This window comes from Eublepharis macularius, chromosome 18 (genome assembly GCF_028583425.1).
Source record: "Eublepharis macularius isolate TG4126 chromosome 18, MPM_Emac_v1.0, whole genome shotgun sequence".
Taxonomy (NCBI): Eukaryota; Metazoa; Chordata; class Lepidosauria; order Squamata; family Eublepharidae; genus Eublepharis; species Eublepharis macularius.
In genome coordinates, this window is record NC_072807.1 from 24499574 (window position 1) to 24522881 (window position 23308).

The 23308-nt window shown below is 46.8% G+C and overlaps 1 protein-coding gene across 1 annotated transcript; it reads right to left on the minus strand.

Annotated features, from left to right (window-relative positions):
• Positions 1-1002: 1002 nt before the first annotated feature.
• Positions 1003-19406, minus strand: PLIN1 (perilipin 1). The gene is made up of 9 exons (XM_055002808.1): positions 19347-19406; positions 14975-15033; positions 11907-12108; positions 10295-10377; positions 9605-9857; positions 7482-7654; positions 3077-3223; positions 2523-2768; positions 1003-1878 (listed from the first exon to the last, which is right to left on the minus strand). Exons 2-9 carry the CDS (start codon positions 15017-15019, stop codon positions 1486-1488), a joined length of 1542 nt encoding a protein of 513 aa, XP_054858783.1. The 5' UTR covers positions 15020-15033; positions 19347-19406; the 3' UTR covers positions 1003-1485.
• Positions 19407-23308: the final 3902 nt, after the last annotated feature.

The window sequence follows — 23308 nt, forward strand, 5'->3', positions numbered from 1 at the left end:
AGTATCCAGCATCTCCAGTTAAACATCTCAGGAAGCTGGTGATGCAGAAGATCTCTGCTTGAAATCCTGGGGAGCTGCTGCCAGTCAGAGTGGGCAATGGTGGCCTTGGTAGACTGACAGTGAAGTCCTAAGCAGAGTTACTCCAGTCTAAGCCCATTGAAATCAGTGGTCTTAGACTGGAGTAACTCTGCTTAGGATTACACTGTGAGGGTCCGACTCCATAAAAAGCAACTGAGATAAGGGGCCATAGCTCAGTGGTAAACCATCAGCTCGGCACGCAGAAAGTCCCAGGTTTGATCCCTGGCATCTCTAATTAAAAGGATCAGGTAGCAGGTGATGTGAAAGGATCTTGACCTAAAACCCCGGAGAGCTGCTGTCGGAGTAGAAAATCGTGACCTTGGTAGACTAAAGGTCTGACGTAGTACAAGGCATCTGCATGGGCTCATTGTGTTATGATGGAGGGTTATAAAATTATGCACAGGGTAGAGAGAGTAGATGGGAATAACTTTTTTCTCCCTCTCCCAAACTACTAGGACTCAAGGGCATCCAATGAAGCTGATAGGCAGTATACTCAGGACAGACAACATGGAAGTACTTCCTTATATAACAAATTAAAATGGGGAATTTGCTGCTAAACATGGCTTTTCTTCGGGGAAAAGAGGTGGTGGAACTCAGTGGGTTGCCAGCACAGGAGGCAACTCTTGGTGGGAAGTGGTGCCCCTGGTGCCACATGCATGTGCTCAAAGTGCACAATTGCTCCCAGGACCAATGACATCACTTTGGGTCAGCTGGAACAAGGGGGGAGTTTTTAAAAGTTTAAATCGCCCTCAGCAAAAATGGTCACATGGCTGGTGGCTCCGCCCCCTGATCTCCAGACAGAGGGGCGTTTAGATTGCCCTCCGCACCACTCCAGTGGTGCAGAGGGCAATCTCAACTCCCCTCTGTCTGGAGATCAGGGGGCGGGGCCACCAGCCATGTGACCATTTTCAAGAGGTTCCGGAACTCCGTTCCACCACATTCCAGCTGAAAAAAAGCCCTGCTGCTAAAGGATGTAACGATGGCCACAGGCATAAACAGCTTTAAAAGGGGATTAGACAGATTCATAAAGGATAGGTCTATCAGTGGCTAAAGGGAACCTCTACATTCAGAGGCAGTAAACCTCTGAATACCAGTGCCAGGAGGCAATGTTTGGGGAAGGCCTCAGCCGCTATGCCCAGTAATTGGACCTCCAAAGCACTGGTTGGCCACTGTGAGAGACAGGATGCTGCAACAGATGGACCACTGGTCTGATCCAGCAGGGATCATCTTATCCCTCCGTTCATGTCTATAAAGCTGCAGCCTGCGGCAGCCCCCCCAACATGGCCGGCAAGCTACGGCCCAAATTTGTAACGAACTTGTTGTCAAAGCTTGCAAAGCTGATGGAAAAGATTAGCAGATCTGGACTGAAGGGAGAGAATAAGCAGGGGGGGTTGGGCTGTCATCCCCTTAGTCTTTCTTAAGGACAGTGCCATAAAGGCCAGTGTAGTGAGCCCTGCTGTATGCAAGCTCTGAGCTGGGGCGGTACTGCCCTTCACTCAACCGCCTGCTGCTGGCTACCTCCTTGTAAGGGGAGAAGGCAGATTTGCGGGCCCCGGTGTATTCTGCTTCAAAAGCTGGGCTCCGGCGCTGGAAGGGGGCTTGTTGTGGCTCATCAAGGTTGAGGAAGGGGAGGGGATGGTGACCTCGGTTCGATCGCCACTCTCCTCGCAACTGATAATGAGCCCCCCTCTCCTGGGCATGAGTGGCCGCAGGCTGGCTACCTTCCTGCCGCTGGCATGTCTTGGAACCCTCTGCCTTCACGGTTGCAGCCCCCTCTTCCCTCACCAACAGCCTTGGAACCTATGCCAGAAACAGGCGGAAAGAGGCACAGAGAGAAGGTGAACTCAGAAGGAGGCTAAAGTAGCATGCAGAACTTTGCACACACAAAAAGAACCACCACCCCCCTCCGATCCCACTTCTCAGGGTGGATTCCTGCAGACAAAGCTCAATGATTCTGGCAGAAGATCTCCTTCATGTGGTGGAGGTCTCACACACATCATTGAAAAGAAAGAAAACAAAATATACCACCCTTCCAGTTAAGAGAACCAGGCTGCATCCATGATTGGAGTCCAGTAGCACCTTAAAGACCAGCAAGATTTACAGGGTATAAGCTTTTGAGAGTCAATGCTCCCTTTCTCAGACAGCTTTGACTCTTGAAAACTTACACCCTGGTTTCCAACGTGCCACTGGACTCGAATCTTGCAGTTCTATTGCAGACAGACCAACACAGCAATAGCCACATGCTGCAGCCACATGTTGCCACGCCACAGGGCTCTCCCACAGCTCTGGCATCTCTACAAAGGCGCTCAGAAGAGCCAAACTGGGAGACGCCCCTGGAGACAGGTTGCTAGGGTCCACGAGCGGCCTGCAAAAATTCCAATTGCTGCCTGTTCTGCTTGCTATTCCCCTTCAGCTTCCCCACCTTGGCAGGAGAGATCACTTACTGGTATGTAGTGAAAGAATATTCCCAGGAAGCTGCTGGTGATGTTTTGCAGGATCCCCCACAACGTGCCCACTTTCATGCTCGTCTCAGACACTGCCCTGTGCGGGGAGAAGGGCAGAAGCTGCCCGACAGCACTGCAGGCGGCAACGGGGGTCTCCTTCACACGTGAGATGGAAGAGAGCGAGGCTGCTTGCAGGTTCTGAGTCAAGTTTCCCACCAGGCCCCGGGACTGATCACTCTTCACTGCCTGGAAAAGCAGAAAAAGAAACCCAGGTCCACAGTGAGCAATAGCACATGCACGCACATCGGCAAGAGGTAGGGTTGCCAGCTCTGGGTTGGGAAATCCCTGGAGATTTGGGCGGGAGGGGGGGGAGCCTAGAGAGGGCAGGGTATGGAGAGGGGTGGGGCCTCGGCAGGAGATAATGCCAGAGAATCCATGCTCAAAAGCAGCCATTTCCCCAGTTTTCGGTCATCTGGAGATGACTGCCTTTCTCCACCTCCCCTAGTGGAGAGGAAAGCGAGATAGAAATGAAGTCAACACATAAAGCTCCATACCTTTCTTGGTCCACCATCTTCTTCCTTCCTTTCCTCCTCTTTCTCATGTGCCTTCCTTTGCCTTTTGCTTAGCCAGCCACTTGCCGTGTTCTGTGCATCAGAGAAGACCTGTTGGGCCTTTGTTGAGCTTTGCCTGGCTAAACCACCCTGCTTGGAAAAGATGGTGAAGAATCCATCATTTTTCCCCGGCCCAATAGGCTGACTGATCACATCAAGATGGAGAGCGAGTGTGTGTGTCTGTGCATGGGGGAGAGTGAATGGAAAAAGATCACTCATTTACCTTTAGGACCACTCCATCCCAAAGCTGCCTTGGTCATAAAGAGTGCAAACGGCAGAGACGTGCCAGCTTCGATCAATATTTCAGTTAAAATCACCTTCCCATTTTTTCAAGGTCAGGAATGGAAATGTTTTTGATATTCTGAGGGACAAGAGCTGTGACTTTAAAATCGAACTTACCAGTTAAGAACTCATGCCTGCCACAGAAAGCAGCAGCTGTGCGCCTCCTCTCATCTCCTTACTAATATTTAAGGGGAACAGAAGTTCCCTAGCTATACCTCAGGTGATATACAGGCTGGGAAACTCATGTGGTGAACTTGTATTGTGTGTTCTTTTTTAACAAAGGTCCAAAGAAGATGCTACCTGACTAGAACTCCTGATGCGGTATTCAGCCTTAAAACATATTGGGGTGGGGGGGCTGATAGAAATCGGTGCTCTAGCGCTGGGGAATTAGTTCTTTTTTTAAAACTCCCATGCTGTTTCCCTGATTGCCCTTTGTCCTTTATTTCATGCTCACAGACCAACAGGTCATAAGCAGACAGGTTCAGTAATTCAAAGTACTGAATGATACAATTTCCCCCGATTGAAAATAGCCCTTCTGGATTGCTTTAAGCATGAGGAGGGGTGCCTTTATTAGACAAAGGGAGCTCAGACTCTCAAAATCCTATCCCCTAGAAATCTTGTTGGTTTTTAAGGTGCTACCGGTCTTGAATCTTGCTCTTCTACTGCAAACCAACACGGTTACCCACCTGAAACCAGCTTGAAGTGGATCTTTCTTTGATTGGATTTCTCAAGCGAACAAACATACGATGGCCCAGAATGCTCATGTGTCTCCTCCACTTCTCCCATTTGCATTAAACAACAATCAGGCACAGAGTAAGAGAAGGCTCAACAATAATTTGGGCATTATATGAGGAAAGTGCTTTGACAGTGCCATACTAAGCAGACCATTGCTCTTCTTAGTCCACTGTTGGAAGTGGAAACAGCAGTCAAGTCACAGCCAACTTACAGTGACTCTGTAGGATTTTCAAGGCAAGAGGCAAACAGAGGTGATTTGCCACTGCCTGTCTTTGCGTAGCAACTCTCGATTTCCTTGGTGGTCTCCCATCCAAGTACCAACCATGGCTGACCCTGCTTAGCTTCTGAGATCTAATCAGGCTAGCCTGGGCCATCTAAGTCAGGACAAGTCCACCATTCCAATGCCCAGTTAAAGCTTTGCAGTTGAGTGCAAGCTGTGGGTTGAAATTGTGATATTCTACACCTGCAGTTAAAGGATCTTAGATCACAGGTACTGGGGTAAAAAAATTGATCGGAACGCAGCTGTGATTCAGAGGAGACAGTCATGAGTTAGAAGGACCATTATAAGGCAGTTTAATGTGTTCACATGGATGCTCTCCCTCAGATGCTGTGCCTGTCATCTGGAAGGGATCCATGAGACCTACTTAATCTTCCCAAGTAAGCATTAAGGAGGATGCCACAGAGCCAAGCTACAAGTGACGTCTGACACAGGTTGGACACTTGTCAGCTTCCTTCAAGTTTTGATGGGAAATGTAGGCATCCTGGTCTTGCAGCTGTAATGGAGAGCCAAGCTGTAAAACCAGGACGCCTACATTTCCCATCAAAACTTGAGGTAAGCTGACAAGTGTCCAACCTGTGTCAGGCGTCACTTGTAGCTTGGCTCCTAGACACACTGCTTGGTTCAGGATGGAAGAACAACTCTGGTTCAAAGTGGTGTTTAGAGACTCTCTGAAGAGAGAAACCCAGAAGACGATATCCTGAATCGTCAGTGATGAGATCTTGGCTTTGTTTCCCAAGCTTTAAGGCCCCAGGATGTCGGGAGGGAGTGCCCTGGTGGGGGACAGGAAATGGGGGGATGTCTCCTTCCTCCCTTCTGAACTCTGTTCTCCTCCCAGTGAGACTTGCTTGCTTTGGGAAGGATGTTAGTCAAAGTCATAAATCTACAGACTTGCCAGTTAAAAATAAACCGGCTTTCAAGTTTGGCCTGTGGCTTGGTGACTAGAGACAGAGGGGAGGACTTTAATGCAGGAAGAAGGGCCCGATCTTTTGTCAAGGGGGACCAAGCTGTCCCCAGCACAGCCTCAACAGAGGGGGACAAGGTTCAACCATCAAAATCGAAAGAATCCCAAGGGCCTTGTAGAAAATACCCAGTTCTGCCCAGCCAAAAAGAACAGCAACGAGATGCAGGAACTTTTCAGGGGCGGCCCCGTGGACAGTTGTAGGCACTCTCCCAGAGATGCTGGGCCAGCTAGCTCCCGAAGGCTGACAAAGGCCTTCCTCTTTAGGTTGGCTGTAGAGGCAGGATCCTTCCTCATTGTTTTGACTGCGGGTAGGTCTTTAGTGATGTGACTGTTTTGTCTTGATTTCATTTCGGTTGGTTTGTTGTGGTGCTGACTTTATTGTGAACTTTTCTGACAGCCTGTTTGGCTGCCAGGATATGACAAGGAAAGAAGCACGCCTGCACCAAGCCAAACCAAGCTTTGCCCTTGCTGGTAGCCAGATGCTTCAATGTCTTGATATCTGTGCGCTGGGCCTTGGCTGCTAGGAACGGGCTTATTGCTGATGAGTAGTTGGGGTCTTTACCTGTAAAGACTTACCTGGCCCAACCTCTGCCTGAGAGGAAGACTCCTTGGAGGAAGAGGAAGACTCAAGGAATGAGGACCTCTAGCCCCCTCTACACAGGAGGTTCCCAGCACCCCAGAGCCTTCAAGAGAAGATCCCCTGCCATAGCAGCCTCCCGCACAAGAGCAAGTGGAACAAGGAGGTGAGGAACCCCCTGGGTGGGCCCGTCTGCCTCCAGCCCCTTCTCCCACTAGCTCCTTTGAGAGCCAGCACCAAAGACTTGACTGGCCAAACGAGCAGCTCAAATTCTCCTGCATTTTGGTTCTCTGCAGTACAGCCCTATTCTCTAGATCTTTTCAGCACCCAGGACCCAATTCTGGCTACTGGGAGAGGCGGGCTTGTCAGCTCCCTATATAAACCTTCAGTTGAGCTCCTTGCAGCTTCAACAGCTCTCCAGTCTAGATTATGTTAAGCCCTGGACAGCCCCTCTCAGAAAAGATCCAACCCAGTACTAAGGATTAGCCCCATTGGGGCATGTTGCCACAGACCCCCATGTCTGCACTCTTGGCAAACCAGGGGGAAAGAATATTTCTTAATTGTTGGCTATGTGTACTGTGTTGTGGAAACCACAGACAAACTGAGACAATTTTGTGCTTAACTGCATATCTACAAGCTCCTTCCGGAACAGCCAGGGCAAAACTGAGACAGGTTCAATCAAAATAACAAAACGCTTCGCTTATTTCAACTTGTCTTTGGGCTTGGCACATACCTGGGTTTTTCGAGACTATCATAATGAGGGTTGTGTGGCTGACTATGTTTCTGGGTGAAAAAAGGTTTCCAAGCACAGGTCTGTAATGTGCCTCTTTCAGGAAACTGTGTAGCCCATCAGTCCATGTTTAGCACAGGCAGGTTCACAGACACCCCTCCTTGCAAAAGACACTCCCTTGCCTTCTCCCTTTTGCCTCTGCCTGGCACAATTTGCTCCAGGTACCCCCACCGGTCCAATGCTTCTTATATCCTTGTGTCACGGAGCCCCCCTGTGAGATCATGAGTCTAGCTCCTCCTCTCCCTGTCACATGATTCTGATGTCACACAACTTCCTGTCATGTGTTTGGAGTTTAGTGGGTCCCAGTTGAGGAAGGGCTGACGATCACTGGATTAAAGCCTAGCTCTGGGTTCACGTGAGGCAAGAGCATGGCTTTTTTTCAGCTGGAACGCGGTGGAACGGAGTTCCGGCACCTCTTGAAAATGGTCACATGGCTGGTGGCCCCGCCCCCTGATCTCCAGACAGAGGGGAGTTTAGATTGCCCTCCGCGCCAAGTGGCACAGAGGGCAATCTAAACTCCCCTCTGTCTGGAGATCAGGGGGTGGGGCCACCGGCCATGTGACCATTTTTGCCAAGGGTGATTTAAACTTTAAAAAACTCCCCCTTGTTCCAGCTGACCCAAAGTGACGTCATTGTGCGGTCCTGAGTTCCACTACTGAGTTCCACCACCTCTTTTCCCAGAATAAAAGCCCTGGGCAAGAGGATACTATGAGTGTCACTTACCAGGCCTGGAATCCACACCGCCCATTCCTGTCCCTTGTCTCTGGTATGTTGGATAATTTGGGTTGTCTGTCTGTAGGCATGCTGGAAAACGTTGCTGGCCAGCGCTCTGATCCTTCCAAAGATGCTGGAAGGAGATGCCTCTCTTGATCCATGAACCTCCGAATTCTCATGAGCTAGAATAAAAAGGGAGGAGAAATGGACATTTGTATGTTGCCACTCTGTGCAAGAGCAGCCTATCTAAGGGCCAAGCTACAAGTGATACCAGATACATGTTTTTTAACACAACGTTACCTGGGAACTGTAGTTGAAAATAGTATTAATGTCCCTAGCGCGGGGAGGGGAGGAGCTTTTCAAAGACAGTTTTCAAAGATGGCTGCACGGGATCGCTGGGGGAGAGGAACTTTGCGATTGTTTTCTTGCAATTTCAACGGAGAGGGGAATACAGGACCCTGTCACTAGTGTAGGAAGGCAGGGGAAGGGAAGAGCTTGTAGTTCATCTGTATGTTGCGATTGCAAGAAAATAGTCACAAAGTTCCTCTCCCCCAGTGATCCCGTGTGGCTCTCTTTGAAAACTGTCTTTGAAAAGCTCTTCCCTCCCCTTCCTCCCAATGCTAGGGATATAATGTTGTTTTCAGCTACAGTTCCCAGGTAACATTGCATCCCCCACACATTAAAAATCACATGTCTGGCTTTTTAAGTATGATATTTAGTTTTGTTATATAGTGTGTTTAAATGTCTTATGCAACTCAAATCTATTTTATATATATTTTCCTATTATAGCTTAATATATTCTGTATAAGGTTCTATGCACTTTTTATTGTTATTGCTATTTTTTACTTTCCTTTCTAAACAAATACAACCCCCCTCCCACATGTCTGGCATCACTTGTAGCTTGGCCCTTAGGCAGATCAGTTAGAAAGTTCTCAAACCATCTGTGACATCACAGCATATCTGCTAGGCATAGCAGGAGAAAGCTGGGACTTTTATTTAAAAATACTCAAGAAACATATACTCAAGATTATCCCTGCTATCTTAATCTTTCTAAGTAGTACCACTGAGTACACTTTAGCAGAAATTAAGAGTTGCAAAGAAGTTCCACAACAACGGGAAATAACTCCAGTGCCACCTTGCGGCAATAATTGGCACTTACTGAAAAAATTATGGTATAGGCCACACTTGTACTCCAAGGTTCATTGCATGGAAGATACACAACCACCACTATCTTCAACCAACAGGTGGCAGCACTTTAGAGAGGAATAATGAACCATCCCCTTTCCAGATTAAAAATAAGCTACCCTGAAAAGAAATTGGCATGTGGAATTCTCAAGGTGTCTGGGCGAATGAAGCATGCGCATATCAGCTGTCAACTGAAAAGAGAAATACTCTGATTTCTGACAGCCAAGAAAAAGAGGATGGCATTGTTTTGGAAAAGGTCTCTTAAGATACCATTTTGTATGGGAAAACCAGGTACTGGAACATATAAACCACACAACAGGAAGACAGTTGCAAAGATTACCTGGAAAACTTTTACTCTACTCTATAGCTTGGTTTAGCACCCTTTCCTCCCCAGGTAACCCTGGAAAATACAGTGCTTGGTGTTATTTATGCAACTGTACGTACCTGTACTAGGAATCCCTAACCAAAAATTCTTAGCACCCTCACACAATGAAAATTCCCAGGACTCTTTGGGGGAAGCCATAAGAGTTACATTAGGACAAAACCAATAAGCCAGGAATGTAGAGATTCCTAAGCATTCTTTGTTATGGTTTAATGAGTGCCAGTTGTTGCTGGGGACAGAATATGTAGCCAGAAAGAGTACTGACCTGCCTCCGTAAGGGTGTTTCTTATGTGGCAGGCTGCCGCAGGCAATATCATTTCTGCACCTGCCTGTTTCCTTTTCTAGCTTGGAATTTTGCAGAGAGTGATCCAAGGTGCTGAGCAGCATGCAAAAAGTTTGTGGCAGATTCCAACAACCGCTGCATTGCTGCCACTTTGCGGGGACAATGCACGGCCCTTCGGAATCATCTTCGCATGGCCTGGGCTTCTCCCAGGGGCAGGTTGCTCGGTTGCCTCTTAGCACACACCCAAGACCAACCAAGGGGAAGCTGGGCAATATTATTCACCTGAGTTATGCTCCACTTTTGGAAGAAGGAGGTCCACCAACTTCTCCACCTTTCCCATTGCTGTCTCGACTCCTGCTTCAGCCAAGTGGCTCACTCGGCTACTCCGGGCATCCTCAGCTACGTCTCGCATGGCATTCTGGGTCTGCTCATAGCTTTCAGCAGCCAGCCCCAAGATTCTGTCCAAGGCATCAGCTATGGCGCGCATAGCACTTTGGACATGAGTGCAGAAGGAGTCCTTTAGCTCAGATGTAACCTGCAGGAGAAATGACAGAGGAGATTCTACCTCTGGGTCTCAAATCCGTGCTTTACATCTAATGGGTTCCCATCAGGGAAACTTGGAGGGTCTCATTGGCTAGCCAAGGGAGCAGGTGACTTTGGCACAGTAATAAGCAATGATTAAACGAATGGATCTCGCAGCCAAAAGACATGGGCACAGCCACCAACAGTGATGGCTCCCAATAAAGGAGCGAATTCATAGAGGACAAGTCTAGCAACACCTAATAGCCAGGGCGGCAAAACGGATCCTCCATGTTCAGTGGCAGGGTACCTCTGAATGTGCCTGGGACAGATGGCTGTCCGTCTCATGCCAACACTTGTTAGTTTGCCAAAAAGCATCTTGCTGGGAACAGAATCCTAGATTAGACAGACTGGTAACCAGGGTCGACAGAATGGATCTTCTGTTGAACTTACTTCTTCCACTGGTTTGTGCAGGGCAGGAATCCTTTCTTCCAAGCGATCCAAACCTTGGCAGGCCAAGACATTGGCTACTGCAACTGAATCAAAGAGGATACCAGTGTGAGCACAATGCTGAAGGAGGTAGTGCCCCCAGGTAAAGGCTATGGGCTGGTTGGTTTTGCAAGAGTTGCTCTTCCCACACCATTTACCTGGATTCAAAAAGTACTTTGGTTGCCATGAGACAGGCATGATATAAGCAGAATAAGATGCTGGGGCCTGGAGGTGGTAGAGTTAACAGACAGCGGGAAAAGGAATCACATATTTCCCTGCTCCCCTATGTGAAGATTGATTTATTAGATTTTTAGCCCACCCACTCAGGGCGGAAGAACTCCCTGCAAGTAGAAAACTAGCACCACAGGGAGAGGTCTAGACTACATTCTTTCCCCTGGAATTGTTAAGCGGTTGTTTTTTTTAAGGCAGGGGGAGTTACAGGGTTTTTTTAAAAAAAAAACATTGGGGAGCATTCAAAGTGGCACCCTTCGCCAGTATTCTGGAAGTATATTATACTGAACTTCTCCATCCCACATCTATACTGTATCTTTTTGTACCTTAAAAGATATAAGTACAGAACTGGGGCAGGAATGGTACTGAGTCCCTCTCTCTGCAGCCCTGGGACTACTTGGAGGGCGTAGCTTAGTGGTAGAGCATCTGTTTGCCCTGCAGAAGGTCCCAGCATCTCCATGTTTATAGGATCTTGGATAGCAAATGTCGGGAAACACCTTCCCCTCGTCAGAGCAGACAAGACTAAGTGAGATGGATCAGTGGCCCAACATGGAATAAGGCAACTTCATGTTACTAGCCATGACTAAACTAGACGCGATGTGTGAAGCTGTGCTGGCTTATCTGTGAATGGGGAAACAGGATAAAGTGTGCCTCCTCCACAATTTTAACATCAAAAGGAAGGACACAGATAAGCAGAGTGAAATCTGTGCACCCTGTTGCCCCAAGCAATCTTTTATCAGCCTAACTACAAAACAGAAATGAGCTGTCTGCGTGGGAAATGCTGGGCAAAAGGGGACAGAATATAGTAAGAGCCAGCGTGGTGTGGTGGACCAGTGTGGTGTGGCCTCCCAGATCCCAGTCTGACATTCATAACCACTACACCACACTGCTTCTTGGCATGGTTTGATCTTCTTGGAGGAAGGGTGGAGTAAAAAAGTGAGAGCCAGATAAACAAGTAAAGTCCCCGCCCCCACACGCTCCTTCTGATATTAAAATTTAATTCTAGCCCTGCCTTATTGGCAAATGAGGACGACACGTGGTTAAACATAAACTGCCCTTATCACAACCAGTCAAGCCTCTGTGCTTAGCAAGCAGCTGTTTATGAACAAAAAACTATTTGGATGATCTCTGGCAAAACATGAACTGGTGCAACGCAACAACAAAATTATTTTGTATCACAGCTTCACGTTTGTGAGTTTAGCTGGCTGAAGAGCGGCTGAGATAAAAAGCAGTTTCCTAACTGTGTTCATATCGCTGGACAACTGCACTGGGATTCAGCAACACTGGCCAGAAGGCACCGCTGTTGCTGGAAAACGCTGAAATACACAAGACTGGCAACACTCACGCGGAGGTTCTAGCCTCTGCATCACTGGCTTGACGCTCCACACGGCAAGTGAGCTGGCACCCTGGAGGCCTCTCTCGTAAACTTCACACACGGACGCCACTAGAGGATGGGATTTTTTGGTAGTGGCGTAAGTCTTCTGGAGACTGTGGCATGCCGAATTCACCACCGGCAGGTACAAGACCCTCTGCAGGGCATTATCCTCCTGCAAGGAAGGACACCAAGGTCAACAGAGCAGTCAAATTTTGCAAATGGATTGGTCAACTGACCAGTCAAATAATGACCAGACGATTAACCACGGTCAAGTTTCATGAAGCCAAGAATACTAAGGCTGCCAGTCGAGGGGATGGAATTTTGGAAGTCTTGGTCACCCCGGGGAGCGGGCCAAGTTATGCGATTTGTTTTCGTGCCATGTTTGGATTGAGTCTGGGTGGCAAGAGGAGAGGCCCAAGGGGGATCTTTGTCTGGAGGCTTTTGGCCATCCCAGGAATGCTGCTGTGTAGATACCAGCGGAGGGCTGCTTGACCCCATGCCCTGTGGGCAGACTTGGCAGCCCAAGGAGGCTACTTCAGCACCAGCAGTGCTCAGCGCCATCCTGTAGGCATTTCCCACAGGAAGCCTGTGGCCTATTGCCTACTACTTTGTGTTTCTTGACCATGGCTTTTCTTTTGCTTTTTTAAAACATTCATCAAAAAAATGTTTAAAGTGTAGTCAGCCACTGGCCTGCCTGTATAATGCACCCATTGAAATGTACCCATTGAATCAAGTAAAAAGCAATGTTGAGTGGGTGGAAGCCTCTGATGTAAAAGCCCCTAGGCGTGTACGTAAATTTCATAAAGCCTACCCAGAAAAACCCAAACTCGAATAAGATGGGGGGGGGCATTTGGGGGGGCAGTATGTCATATACGTCTGTCTACATATCTGCCATGAGAATTTTTTTGTTCTGTGCTGGCTCATGATCCTGTGAGAGTACACGAAGTTGCCTATTGATAGTCTGCTTGGCTGGAAGTTCCTTATCTCGCAGGTGCCTATGGTGGCATCTACTTTCGTTTTCACAGCCGCCTGAGAGAGCGTCCTTGAAGGCCAGGCAAGCCTGGGAACTGAAAATGACTTCATTTTTTTCTTCTCTCCTCCAGTCCCTCTCCCCTCCTATTTCCCCCTTCCTCCCCCTTCTGACCCCTTCGCGCCAGAATCTCAACTGTTCCTATCCCAAAGGTGGGAACTTTCCCTATAACTGACCCCTCTAAACTCTGCCAATGACCTTGTCTGAGGATGCTGATACTGATAGGTCTCTAATAAAGTTACTTTAACTCATGCCCTGGAGTGTGTGCAATGGAGTACTATGGGGATCTAACTGCCAGAACCTGACAGCAATTCAGCAAATTGCTCAATTGTACGGAGATCTTTCGTCATATTAAAAGAATTCATTGTGCCTTGAAAAAAAGGTTCGTTATTGCACCATCTCGGTGAACTAGTTGGTTATCAGCGCAAGGAGCAAACAAGTGGATGGTTGGTTCTAGTTAACTATACTAATACAGCTAATGCTTTGACAATATTTGAGCAACCAAATAGATGACGCTAAAGAAGATACTACAAGAACGATTCTTTTCGTGGGGAGGCTGTATGTGTCTGCAGCATGTAACTTCTTAAGACGGAGTTGGCTCCATTTGCTGTTGGCTACCAGTGGCCTTCTCACTGGGAACTTTCCTAGTCAGTTAAAGAGCCAGTCTGCCCCTGGTGCATAACTGGCTGGTCTTTCCATATTACCTTGGGTGCCCAAAGCAGAGTCTATCCATGGCTGCCCCTATGCACTGCCAGAATGATATGCATGCCTCTTAAAGTGGCCACAAGACAAAGCAGTCCTTGAGACCGTGATTTGTTAGAACTATGAAGGGTTTTTAGTGATGAGTTACTATCAGGGCTTTTTTTCTGGGAAAAGAGGTGGTGAAACTCAGTGGGTTGCCAGCACAGGGGGCAACTCCTGGCGGGAAGTGGTGCCCCGGGTACCACATGTGCACGTGCAAAGTACACACATGCTTCTGGGACCGCACAATGATGTCACTTTGGGTCAGCTGGAACAAGGGGGGAGTTTTTTAAAGTTTAAATAGCCATCAGTGAAAATGGTCACATGGCTGGTGGCCCCGCCCCCTGATCTCCAGACAGAGGGGAGTTTAGATCTAAGCTCCCCTCTGTCTGGAGATCTGGGGGCGGAGCTACCAGCCATGTGACCATTTTCAAGCGGTGCCAGAACTCCGTTCCACCATGTTCCAGCTGAAAAAAAAGCCCTGGTTACTATTAAGAAACATGCTGGCCACGGTGTAACATTTAATGATACATCCTAGCTGGCTGGGCAATGAAGGCTATTGGAGGTGATTTTTTTGGTTTACTGCAAAAAGGACACATTTCAAATTATTTTTTAATACCACCTACAGCCTGAATTGGGAGGGAAGGCGATAAGGTATAGTCCTATCTCGGAAACTAAGCAGGGTCAATACTTGAACAGGGGACCACCAAGGAAGACTCTGTAGAAGAAGACACTGGCAGACCCCCTTCTCACTTGCCTTGACAGCCCCTTGGCTGGGGTTACAATATGTCATTTGTGGCTTGACAGCACATAGGCATGTTCATATGTACAGCCCAAACTGGAGATGTTAGAAAACTTAAAAAGTTGGCAGCCACTTTGCTCACATTTGCTTGGCCTGAATTTTAAAGATGAAACAGACTGATTCTTCCTTTGAACAGCTTTGATTTCAGTGTATAATAACATAAGTGCCTGTCCCGGGTTGCCTACCGAATCTGAACTCTTCTTTCCAAGAGGAAGGGAGGGGTTTTCCCTCCACACATAATTAGCCCTCTGTCTGAGAATCTGGGCCATCAGTGAAAGATGCAGGTGGGCAATTATCTGCTTACAATACCCCTCTCGGCACAATATTTCTTTTTGGCTGTGATTAGAGACAGAGACCTACAGCAATGATGGGGCACACAATAATCATATACCTGCATGGCAGAGTTTGCATATTTCCTTTCTGAAAGGCACACAATATTTGACAAATTTGGGCCTGCAAACCTACCTTACGGCTTCCGTTCAGCATTGCCTGCTTGCTTTTGGCTGCCATTGCTAAACATCAGCCTGTAAAACATACACAGAATTAAAAAAGCAAAAACAAGAGATCTCTCCCCCCGCCCCCAATTCCCGGGTTTCCAACAAAGCCTTCACGGACAATTTTAAGTGCCTCTATATCCTGTTTTTCTCAAGTGTTTTGATGGAACCTTAAACACTCACTGTGCCCAAGGGACATCAGTACACTTAGGAAGATGTAACTCCGCTTTGGATGGCAGGCACCATTAGGTAGGAGAAACTGCTTTGGCTGATGGGACTTGGGGTGGAGTCCCAGGATATGAATTAGGGTTGCCAACCTCCTGGTGGGGCCAGGAGTTATTACAGAATGGCAACTGATCTCCAGATTACACAGATCAGTTTCCCTGGAGGAAATGCAGAATTGGAGGACAGACTCTTATGGCATCACCCCGCTGAGTTCCCTCCCCTCCCTAGTCTCCACCTTCCACAGGCATCACCCCTAAACCTCCAAGATTTTCCAGAATGGAACTGGCATCTATACAGCGGCATTCTTGGAAGGCATACAGTACAGCAATCATGCTGACACTAAACAGGTCCAGGGCCTGTATGAGATACTATCCAGGAATCCCACATATGTAGGAAAGGCAGGATCGACATGCAATATAATAATAAATAAGAAGTGTAACCTTAACCTCCCCATGTTATGTGTGCAAAATAGCTATTCGGTTTATCTGTTGCTTTAAGTATGTGCTCCAATGTACTACCTGTTACTTTAAGTACGACCCTTCAAGGTAGTTTTATGTTGTCTAATGTCACTCCTAGAATTGCTTATACTCTGTTTCACCTTTTCTTCAACTCTGTATTGGATTTTTGCGAATATGATGTCTTTGTAAACTTGCACATATTTACCCTACGGCATTGTTTTTGGAAATGTCCTTGATACTGACTGCTAATCTCGCACTATGTAATCCGCCTTGAGTCTCAGTGAGAAAGGCGGACTACAAATGACATAAATAAATAAACATTGAAACAAGTTTGTAAAATAACAAAGTATAAAAATAGCAAATGAAATAGGCCACAAACACAGTTAAAAAACATACATAGGAAAGAGGGTCAGGAAGGGAATGATAGAAGGTGAAACACTTAAGTCTTCATCTGCAAGTGGAAGACGGTGACAGAAAGGGAGAGATGGATTTCCCTGGGGAGGGAATTCCATAATCTTGGTGCCTTGACTGAGAAGTCGTTTTACTGGGTTGCGACCCCGTCTGGCCTCGGAGGATGGAGACACCCAAAGAATGGCCTCTGAAGATGACAGCAACAGTTGGATAGGTTCGTGTGGGAGTAGGTGGTCTTGAAAGTATTAGTCCAAACCCACCGGAAACAATTACTAGTAGTGCTAATTATATTACTTAAAGTACTAGTGCTCTACAACTGAATAAATAGCAATTGTTAAAAGCCTGTACAAAAATATCTGGTACATTTATAAATACAATAGCAGTGCGATACAATGAGCATTTCATACAGCTATAAACTAAGTGCTTTTTCTATTTTCAGTGCAGGGTCCTGCTGCCAAATGAAGGAAGGTTGCATCCAGGTAAGCACTACAATTTAAAGTCCAATTCATTAACGGGTTATTTTTTCTTCTTTCCTTTGTAGGTTTAGGGGTGGACAGTTTATTCCTTCAGGGGTGTGAATGTGACACCCCGAGAATCTCCAGCAGCCCACGAGCTTGCCAGCTTGGAATTCAAAGCTCCTTTCTTCTTCCTAGGCCTATAATATAATCAAAGCTGTCCCATTTCGGCAAAGCATCCTGGAACCTCTTGTAAAGACAGCTTGTAAAGAAAGTGTTGCATGAGGTTCTAGGATGTTTTGCCAGAATTGGACAGCTTTGATTATATTATAGGCCCAGGAAGAAGATTCTTGCGAAAGGAGCTTTGAATTCCAAGCTGGCAAGCTCGTGGGCTGCTAGAGATTCTCGGGGTATCACATTCACACCCCTGAAAGGATAAACTGTCCATTCCTAAACCTACAAAGGAAAGAAGAAGAAAAAAACCATTAATGAATTGGACTTTAAATTGTACTTACCCGTAACAAAAGTCTGCCAAGAAAACATTGTGATGTGATATCCTCCCATGGGTCAGTAATGACTCGGTGCTTGCATAGGGGCAGGGCTTTTTTTCAGCTGGAATGCGGTGGAACGGAGTTCTGGAACCGCTTGAAAATGGTCACATGGCCGGTGGCCCCGCCCCCTGATCTCCAGACAGAGGGGAGTGTAGATTGCCCTCCGGAGGCAATCTAAACTCCCCTCTGTCTGGAGATTAGGGGGCGGGGCCACTGGCCATGTGACCATTTTCTCCGAGGGCAATCCACTGAGTCCCATCACCTCTTTTCCCAGAAAAAAAGCCCTGCATAGGGAACTATCTTTACCTTTACCTACCTGGATGCAACCTTCCTTCATTTGGCAGCTGGACCCTGTATTGAAAATAGAAAAAAACACTTAGTTTATAGCTGAATGAAATGCTCATTGTATTGCACGGCTATTGTATTTATAAAGGTACCAGATATTTTTGTATAGGCTTTTAACAATTAGTATTTATTCAATTGTAGAGCACTGGCACGTTAAGTAATATAATTAGCACTACTAATAATGGTTTCTGGTGGGGTTTTTTCCTTGTTTGGACTAATTTGTCATATTGGAATAGCCTTCTTGATTGTTTACGGTCTTGAAGATATGCCACAAGCTATGTCACAAGCTATGTAGGGCTTTATGGCTATGGAGGGAGCAAACCTTCCCTCTTCGTTGGAAACGGAACCCAGTGTCTGTCCCAGAGCAGAGACTTGATTCCCCCTGCCACATCCCTGTAATAACCAGTTTGTAATTGGGCTCTCCCCCATAATTGCTGTTTTTTGGTGTGGGAGGTGCCCATTGCCCCTTCTCAAACATTACCAAAGTGTTCAGAAGTGCAGCCTATGTAGAAATATATAGCCATTTATGCACAAAGTACACGTGTGACAGAGAGAATATTAAAATGTGGAACATCTCAAAAACTTGTTTGGCCAGGCCACCAGGAAAAGAAAGAAGGGCTGTGGCAACTATAACAGGCCCACAGACTGCCAATTGCCCAACCTTGTGATAAATAACTATCCTGTAACAGAACTGAGCCAAAACCAAACAAGACCGTTAACACTGAAATTCTAGAATGGAAAATGTGCATAGAGGGAATTCTCTTCCACAGCTGATAGGGAGTGACATAAAGCTCTCTGCCCCCCCCTGCCCCCCGCTCCAATTCTTTTTAGTTCTGTGATAGCACAACTCAAAATGTGATGGAAAAAACAAGCTCTTTAAAATAAAAATACTCCTTGTGGCTTAATTTGTGTGAATCCTGGAATCTATTTTCAGTTCTAGAATGGAGTCTTCAAATCTCTGAGGTAATAATAAACATGTGTCTAAGCATGTTGCTGGAGGAGAGCTTTGTGACTACCATGGACAAGACAAGTGGGTTCTAGATCAAATCAAGCCTGAATTCTCCTTAGAAATTAGAATGATGAGACTGAGGCTATTGTACTTTGGTCACGTCAGGAGAAGATGAGACTCTGAACAATGCTGGGAAAACTTGAAGGCAGGAGGAAAAGAGGAAGACCCAAAATGAGATGGGTTGACTCAAAGGAGGCCACATCCTCCAGTTTGCAAGATCTGAGCAGCGTGGTTAATGATAGGACCTTATGGAGGTCTTTCATTCTTATGGTTGCCATAAGTCAGAAGCAACTTGACAGCACAAATACACACCCGTCTCAGCATGTGCAGAGTGCATTTCTACCTCACAGTAACTACAGCTTGTTCCAGCAACACTGAGGATTAAGAAGGACTTCCAGAATTGATGGTTGCATGGCTCTTGTTTCTGCTTGATCCTCAATACCTCTCTTTTTAAGAAAGTAATTTCCCACATTAAAGTGTGCACAGCTGACTTCCCTTATAGTTGCCGATCAACATCCTGATTTCCCTGTTTCCCACCCCCTTCCATCAAAGTTAAACAGAGCAGTTCCATAAGTGAAGAGATTAATATTGTAGGCATAAACGTGTGCGGCTGAACCACACCATAAACCATGCGGTTGCATGTATTTGTGCCAGGGAACAGCAGCCAGTCGCAGCTCCTTGTCCTGTGCAGAGAGTAGATTAGACATATGTATGCTTTAAACATCACTGTGCATCCCACACCTACATGCAACATATCCTCATAGTCCATACATGCATAAAGTGATTTGGGGAAGTCATCAGCACCTGTTGCAAACATCTCCACTCCCACCCAACACTGCCCTGCCACGTAGGGGTCACTTTACTATAACGGTATTGCAAAGATACTCACCCAGCAGAAGTCAGCCTATCTTTAGTAGAGTACCAGGGTCGGGGAGTGAGTGGCCCTTCCGCCTCTTGGAAATGCAGACTTTGACAGAATCAAGTTGCCTTGCAATAACACCAGAAAGCTCCACCTTCTAACTGAAATGGGTCAAACTGTCTGCCAATTTCTGTGGTAACCAGGCAAAGAATTCCCTTGGAGCTTATGAAACTCCAAATACTGGCTATGAAATACTGCCCTATTCTTTCCGAGTGAGACTGGAGGTGCAAACGCACTGGGAATCCTACCAGCTTTTCTACTCTTTTGACCCTCTGAGGTGATTGTGAACAAAAGTCATGGGAAACCAGGTCTGTGGCGAAGAGGCCAGTTGGGTGAGATTGAGTGGGAAAGCTGGTAAGATCCAACCAACTGTAAAGGAGCATCTCTCATCTCCTCAGCTGAAAGTCTGTTTTTGTGCCTCCTTTTATAGATTAAAAAACACACACATATTGTTTTTGTTTTCCAGGGCCTTTCAGGGGATCCACTGACAGCCCCTCCTTTGGGGCATCGGTCTCTCCTTATGGTTCTTTTAAAAACATTGCTTTAATATTTGCATGTCTATTAGTATTATATTGCCTAAGCAGTGGGAGCTCAAATTGCATTTGGACACATTATAAAATGGTGCACGCCGAAGGGTCATGTTAACATGTCAGGAAAATAATTAAGTCTGACATTAACACAGTTCTGCTTCTACTACTAAGCTAATATCAAAAGGATTTTGAGGGGCTTTCCACTTGTTCTCTTTGCACATTCTAGAGGCCGCTCACAGGTTTTGTCCACGTTTTGCAGCAAGAAACAAAACTCTGAAAGTGAGACCTATTTCCCTAGCATCTTTGAATTCACACTGATTCACATGTAGTGTTATATATAATTTGCATGCATGTAAGGGAGAGTTCCACAGCTTGGGAAACAACAGCTCCCAGGACTCACCTGGGGGACTGGATTGCAGGCAATGCAGGGAAGGTGAGTGGGGAGATGGCATGGTGGCCGCCATGTTGTGGAGGGGTGGGGAAAGACCGGGGTCCAGGGGCACTCCCAGCCTCATCTGGCGCAGGCCTCTGGTCTGGGAAGCTGGGCCCTGCCCCTCGGCACTTGGCCCATGGTGGCATCCCGCCCAGTCCTCCCTTTGGTCACAGCTTTGGAGTGAGTAGGCTGCGTATTGGGCATTGGGCACTGATCCGTTTTTGGGGGGGGGGGGAAACAGGGCCCTCAGGCTCAGTTTCCCTATTATGGGGATCCCCATTAGGGGTCTGGGGAGTGAGGAATGGCCGGTGCATGCCCAGTCGGGGGCTGTCAGTCTGCTTCACTCCCAGGTGACGGGATGATCCACACAGGGGTGTATACCCACGTGGCATCCCACTGACTGTCATCCCATGGTTCCCCCCCCCTCAGCAGGGGTCTGAGGGGGCTTGTTGGTCATCGGCTTGGCAGGCGGGTCAGCCAATGCTCGGATCTGTGCCCTATGCGCACCTTTGCTCCCTGAGCTTTAATCTCAATAAAGTTGTGGCCTCTTTACCTCCAGCGCTGTGTCCGTGTGTTTTGTCGCCGTGCCCCCTCCCTGCTCTCCTCCCCCACTCAGCACTCACCTGTAATCACAGCTGAGAAGATTCTACCAAATCTCTGCCAGTGCCAACCTATTTTTTTTCTCCATAGAATGCAGTTTCCCACTGGAATGTACACACTCGGCAGTTTCAAACAGGTAAGGTTAATCGTTCAGGTACTTGGAAAGAGCGTTTAGAATTGTTTGAATGAATATCACTTCCAGAGCCCTTTCTACACTAATGAAGTTGGCTAGGTCAGATCAGCAACAGGTCATTCACAGATACGTTCTCTCTGTGGTGGCTCCCACCTTGTGGAACGGCTTGCTCAAAAGTAGTCAGGAAGGCCCCTGTGCTTCTGTCATTTCACAGGATGTGCACAACAGAAATGTTCAGAAGGGCATTTTTAGACTAGTTTTCATGGGCATTCTTTCCCCAGTTCTACAATGCGTTGCTTACTGAAGGCCTTTGCTGTCTGATTGCTATTCCGAGTTTGTAACCCGCCTTGAGGCTCAGTGAGAAAGGTGGTCTATAAATGAAGCTAGTAATATATCCCACATGAGCGGTTGCCATAATTTTCTGCATTGGTCAGAAACTTTCGAGAGCTTCTACACTAGGGTGCGGCTGCCCTTCCCAGGGAAGCTGCCTTGGGCTGCTTCCACACACGTTGGATAATCCATTTTCAATACTCTTTAGTGAACATTTGGAACTGCTTTTCCATGTGTGGAACAAAAAATCCACTTCCGAAGGATTGCTAAAGTGCATTGAAAGTGCATTATTCAACGTGTGTGGAAATGGCCCTGGCACTGAACTTCAGACGTGTGTGGAAATGGCCCTGGTCTTGAACTTCAGACACAAATTAGATTTACGCTCGTCCCTTCTGCCCTGCTTTCTGATTGAACGCTGTTTATTATTGCACATGGTTATTACCAAGAGCTTTCGTTTTGTTGATTCCAGAGACTTAACCACATTAGTCTATTGTAGCAAAATAAAACAGAAGTCCAGTGGCACTTTAAAGACTGTTTATTATTATGTCTTCTGTGAGTCAAGTTTGCACGAGTCTATGAATCCCTGTATTCTTTGTCAATAGCTTTTGACATTGACTTGGAAATCCTTTTGCACTGAATAATACGGTGAGTGGTGCGTGTATTAATATAATGCAAAATCTGAGTATGGTGGTTTTCAAATTGCATGGAGGGAACACCCCATGGCCTCCCTTGGAAACTTACAGACAACAAATAGCAGACACTCTTTCCTGAAAGCTGGCCTGCATTTGCTAACCTTCCTTTGCAATGTGTAACAGAAGAGAAATGCTGGGAATTAGCTCCACTTAGCACACTCTTTGTGCAAATTGGTGCCAGGGCTGTCCTGACTGGTGTTCAGCACCAAAGGAAATGTTCATCCTAGTATAATCCAGCAGGCTGTAGGGCTTCCATAGCAGAACCACAGGGCTTCCCCTTACAGACATATTGATCTGGATATGATTCCTTGCAGGCAAAAAGTTTGAAAGCAAGTGTGCTCTTGAACTTGTTTGGATGAGAGTGACCTTTCTGTGCAAATCTGAGAAATAAGCCGGCTGCGCTTGCTTTTCTGTGTACAGTTTAAAGTGTACAATTTCACTTCTCCACATTTTTTCCTATTGTCTTTTAGGCTTGCAAACAAGCTTTGAGTTGCATTGTAAGGAAACGGCTCAGAGTGGTGCTTTGGAAAAGGGATAAGGATTGTGTATTTTCCGTTGCTGTAATCATGCTCTTTCTGGGTAGCTTGTACATGGTTTAATATGTCATGCCAAATTGCTTGCGTTCTGTTTCAGCATTATTTTCAGCTCCCTATTCAGCTTTATGCCTCTTTTCCAAATTTCTGCTATCCATACCCTATTATATTGTTTACTGAATGTCCCAGCTGCTGATTGTATTGACTTTCACTGTGTAATCTCGAGTTTCAGTGAGAAATAAATAAAAACATCAAGTATCTCTAACCTAAGTGGAGAATATGAATACACTCCCCTGTGCAGGCCAGATTAGAAGGTTCCAGTTGTTAAATTTTTAGGCAAAAGGTAAAGGTGTGCAAGCACCGAGTCATTACTGACCCATGGGGGGACGTCGCATCACGACGTTTTCTTGGCAGACTTATTGTTATGGGGTGGTTTGCCATTGCCTTCCCTAGTCATCTACACTTTACCCCCAGGAACCTGGGTACTCATTTTACCGACCATGGAAGGATGGAAAGCTGAGTCAACTTTGAGCTGGCTACCTGAATCCGGCTTCCACCAGGATCGAACTCGGGTTGTGAGCAGAGCTTGGGCTGCAGTACCGCAGCTTACCACTCTGCGCCACGGGGCTCCTTAAGTTCTCAGGCTTGAGATATGGGGAGACAGACACTCCCCCCCCACCC

Bases quoted from the DNA above. Each gene is read 5' to 3' on its own strand.
- PLIN1 (XM_055002808.1), bottom strand. From the start codon at position 15,019: ATGGCAGCCAAAAGCAAGCAGGCAATGCTGAACGGAAGCCGTAAG. The intron at 9,858-10,294 runs GTAAGTTCAACA...TTTCTCCTGCAG, and splicing joins TGCACAAACCAGTGGAAGAA to GTTACATCTGAGCTAAAGGA. The intron at 2,769-3,076 runs GTATGGAGCTTT...CTGCTTTTCCAG, and splicing joins AAGATGGTGGACCAAGAAAG to GCAGTGAAGAGTGATCAGTC.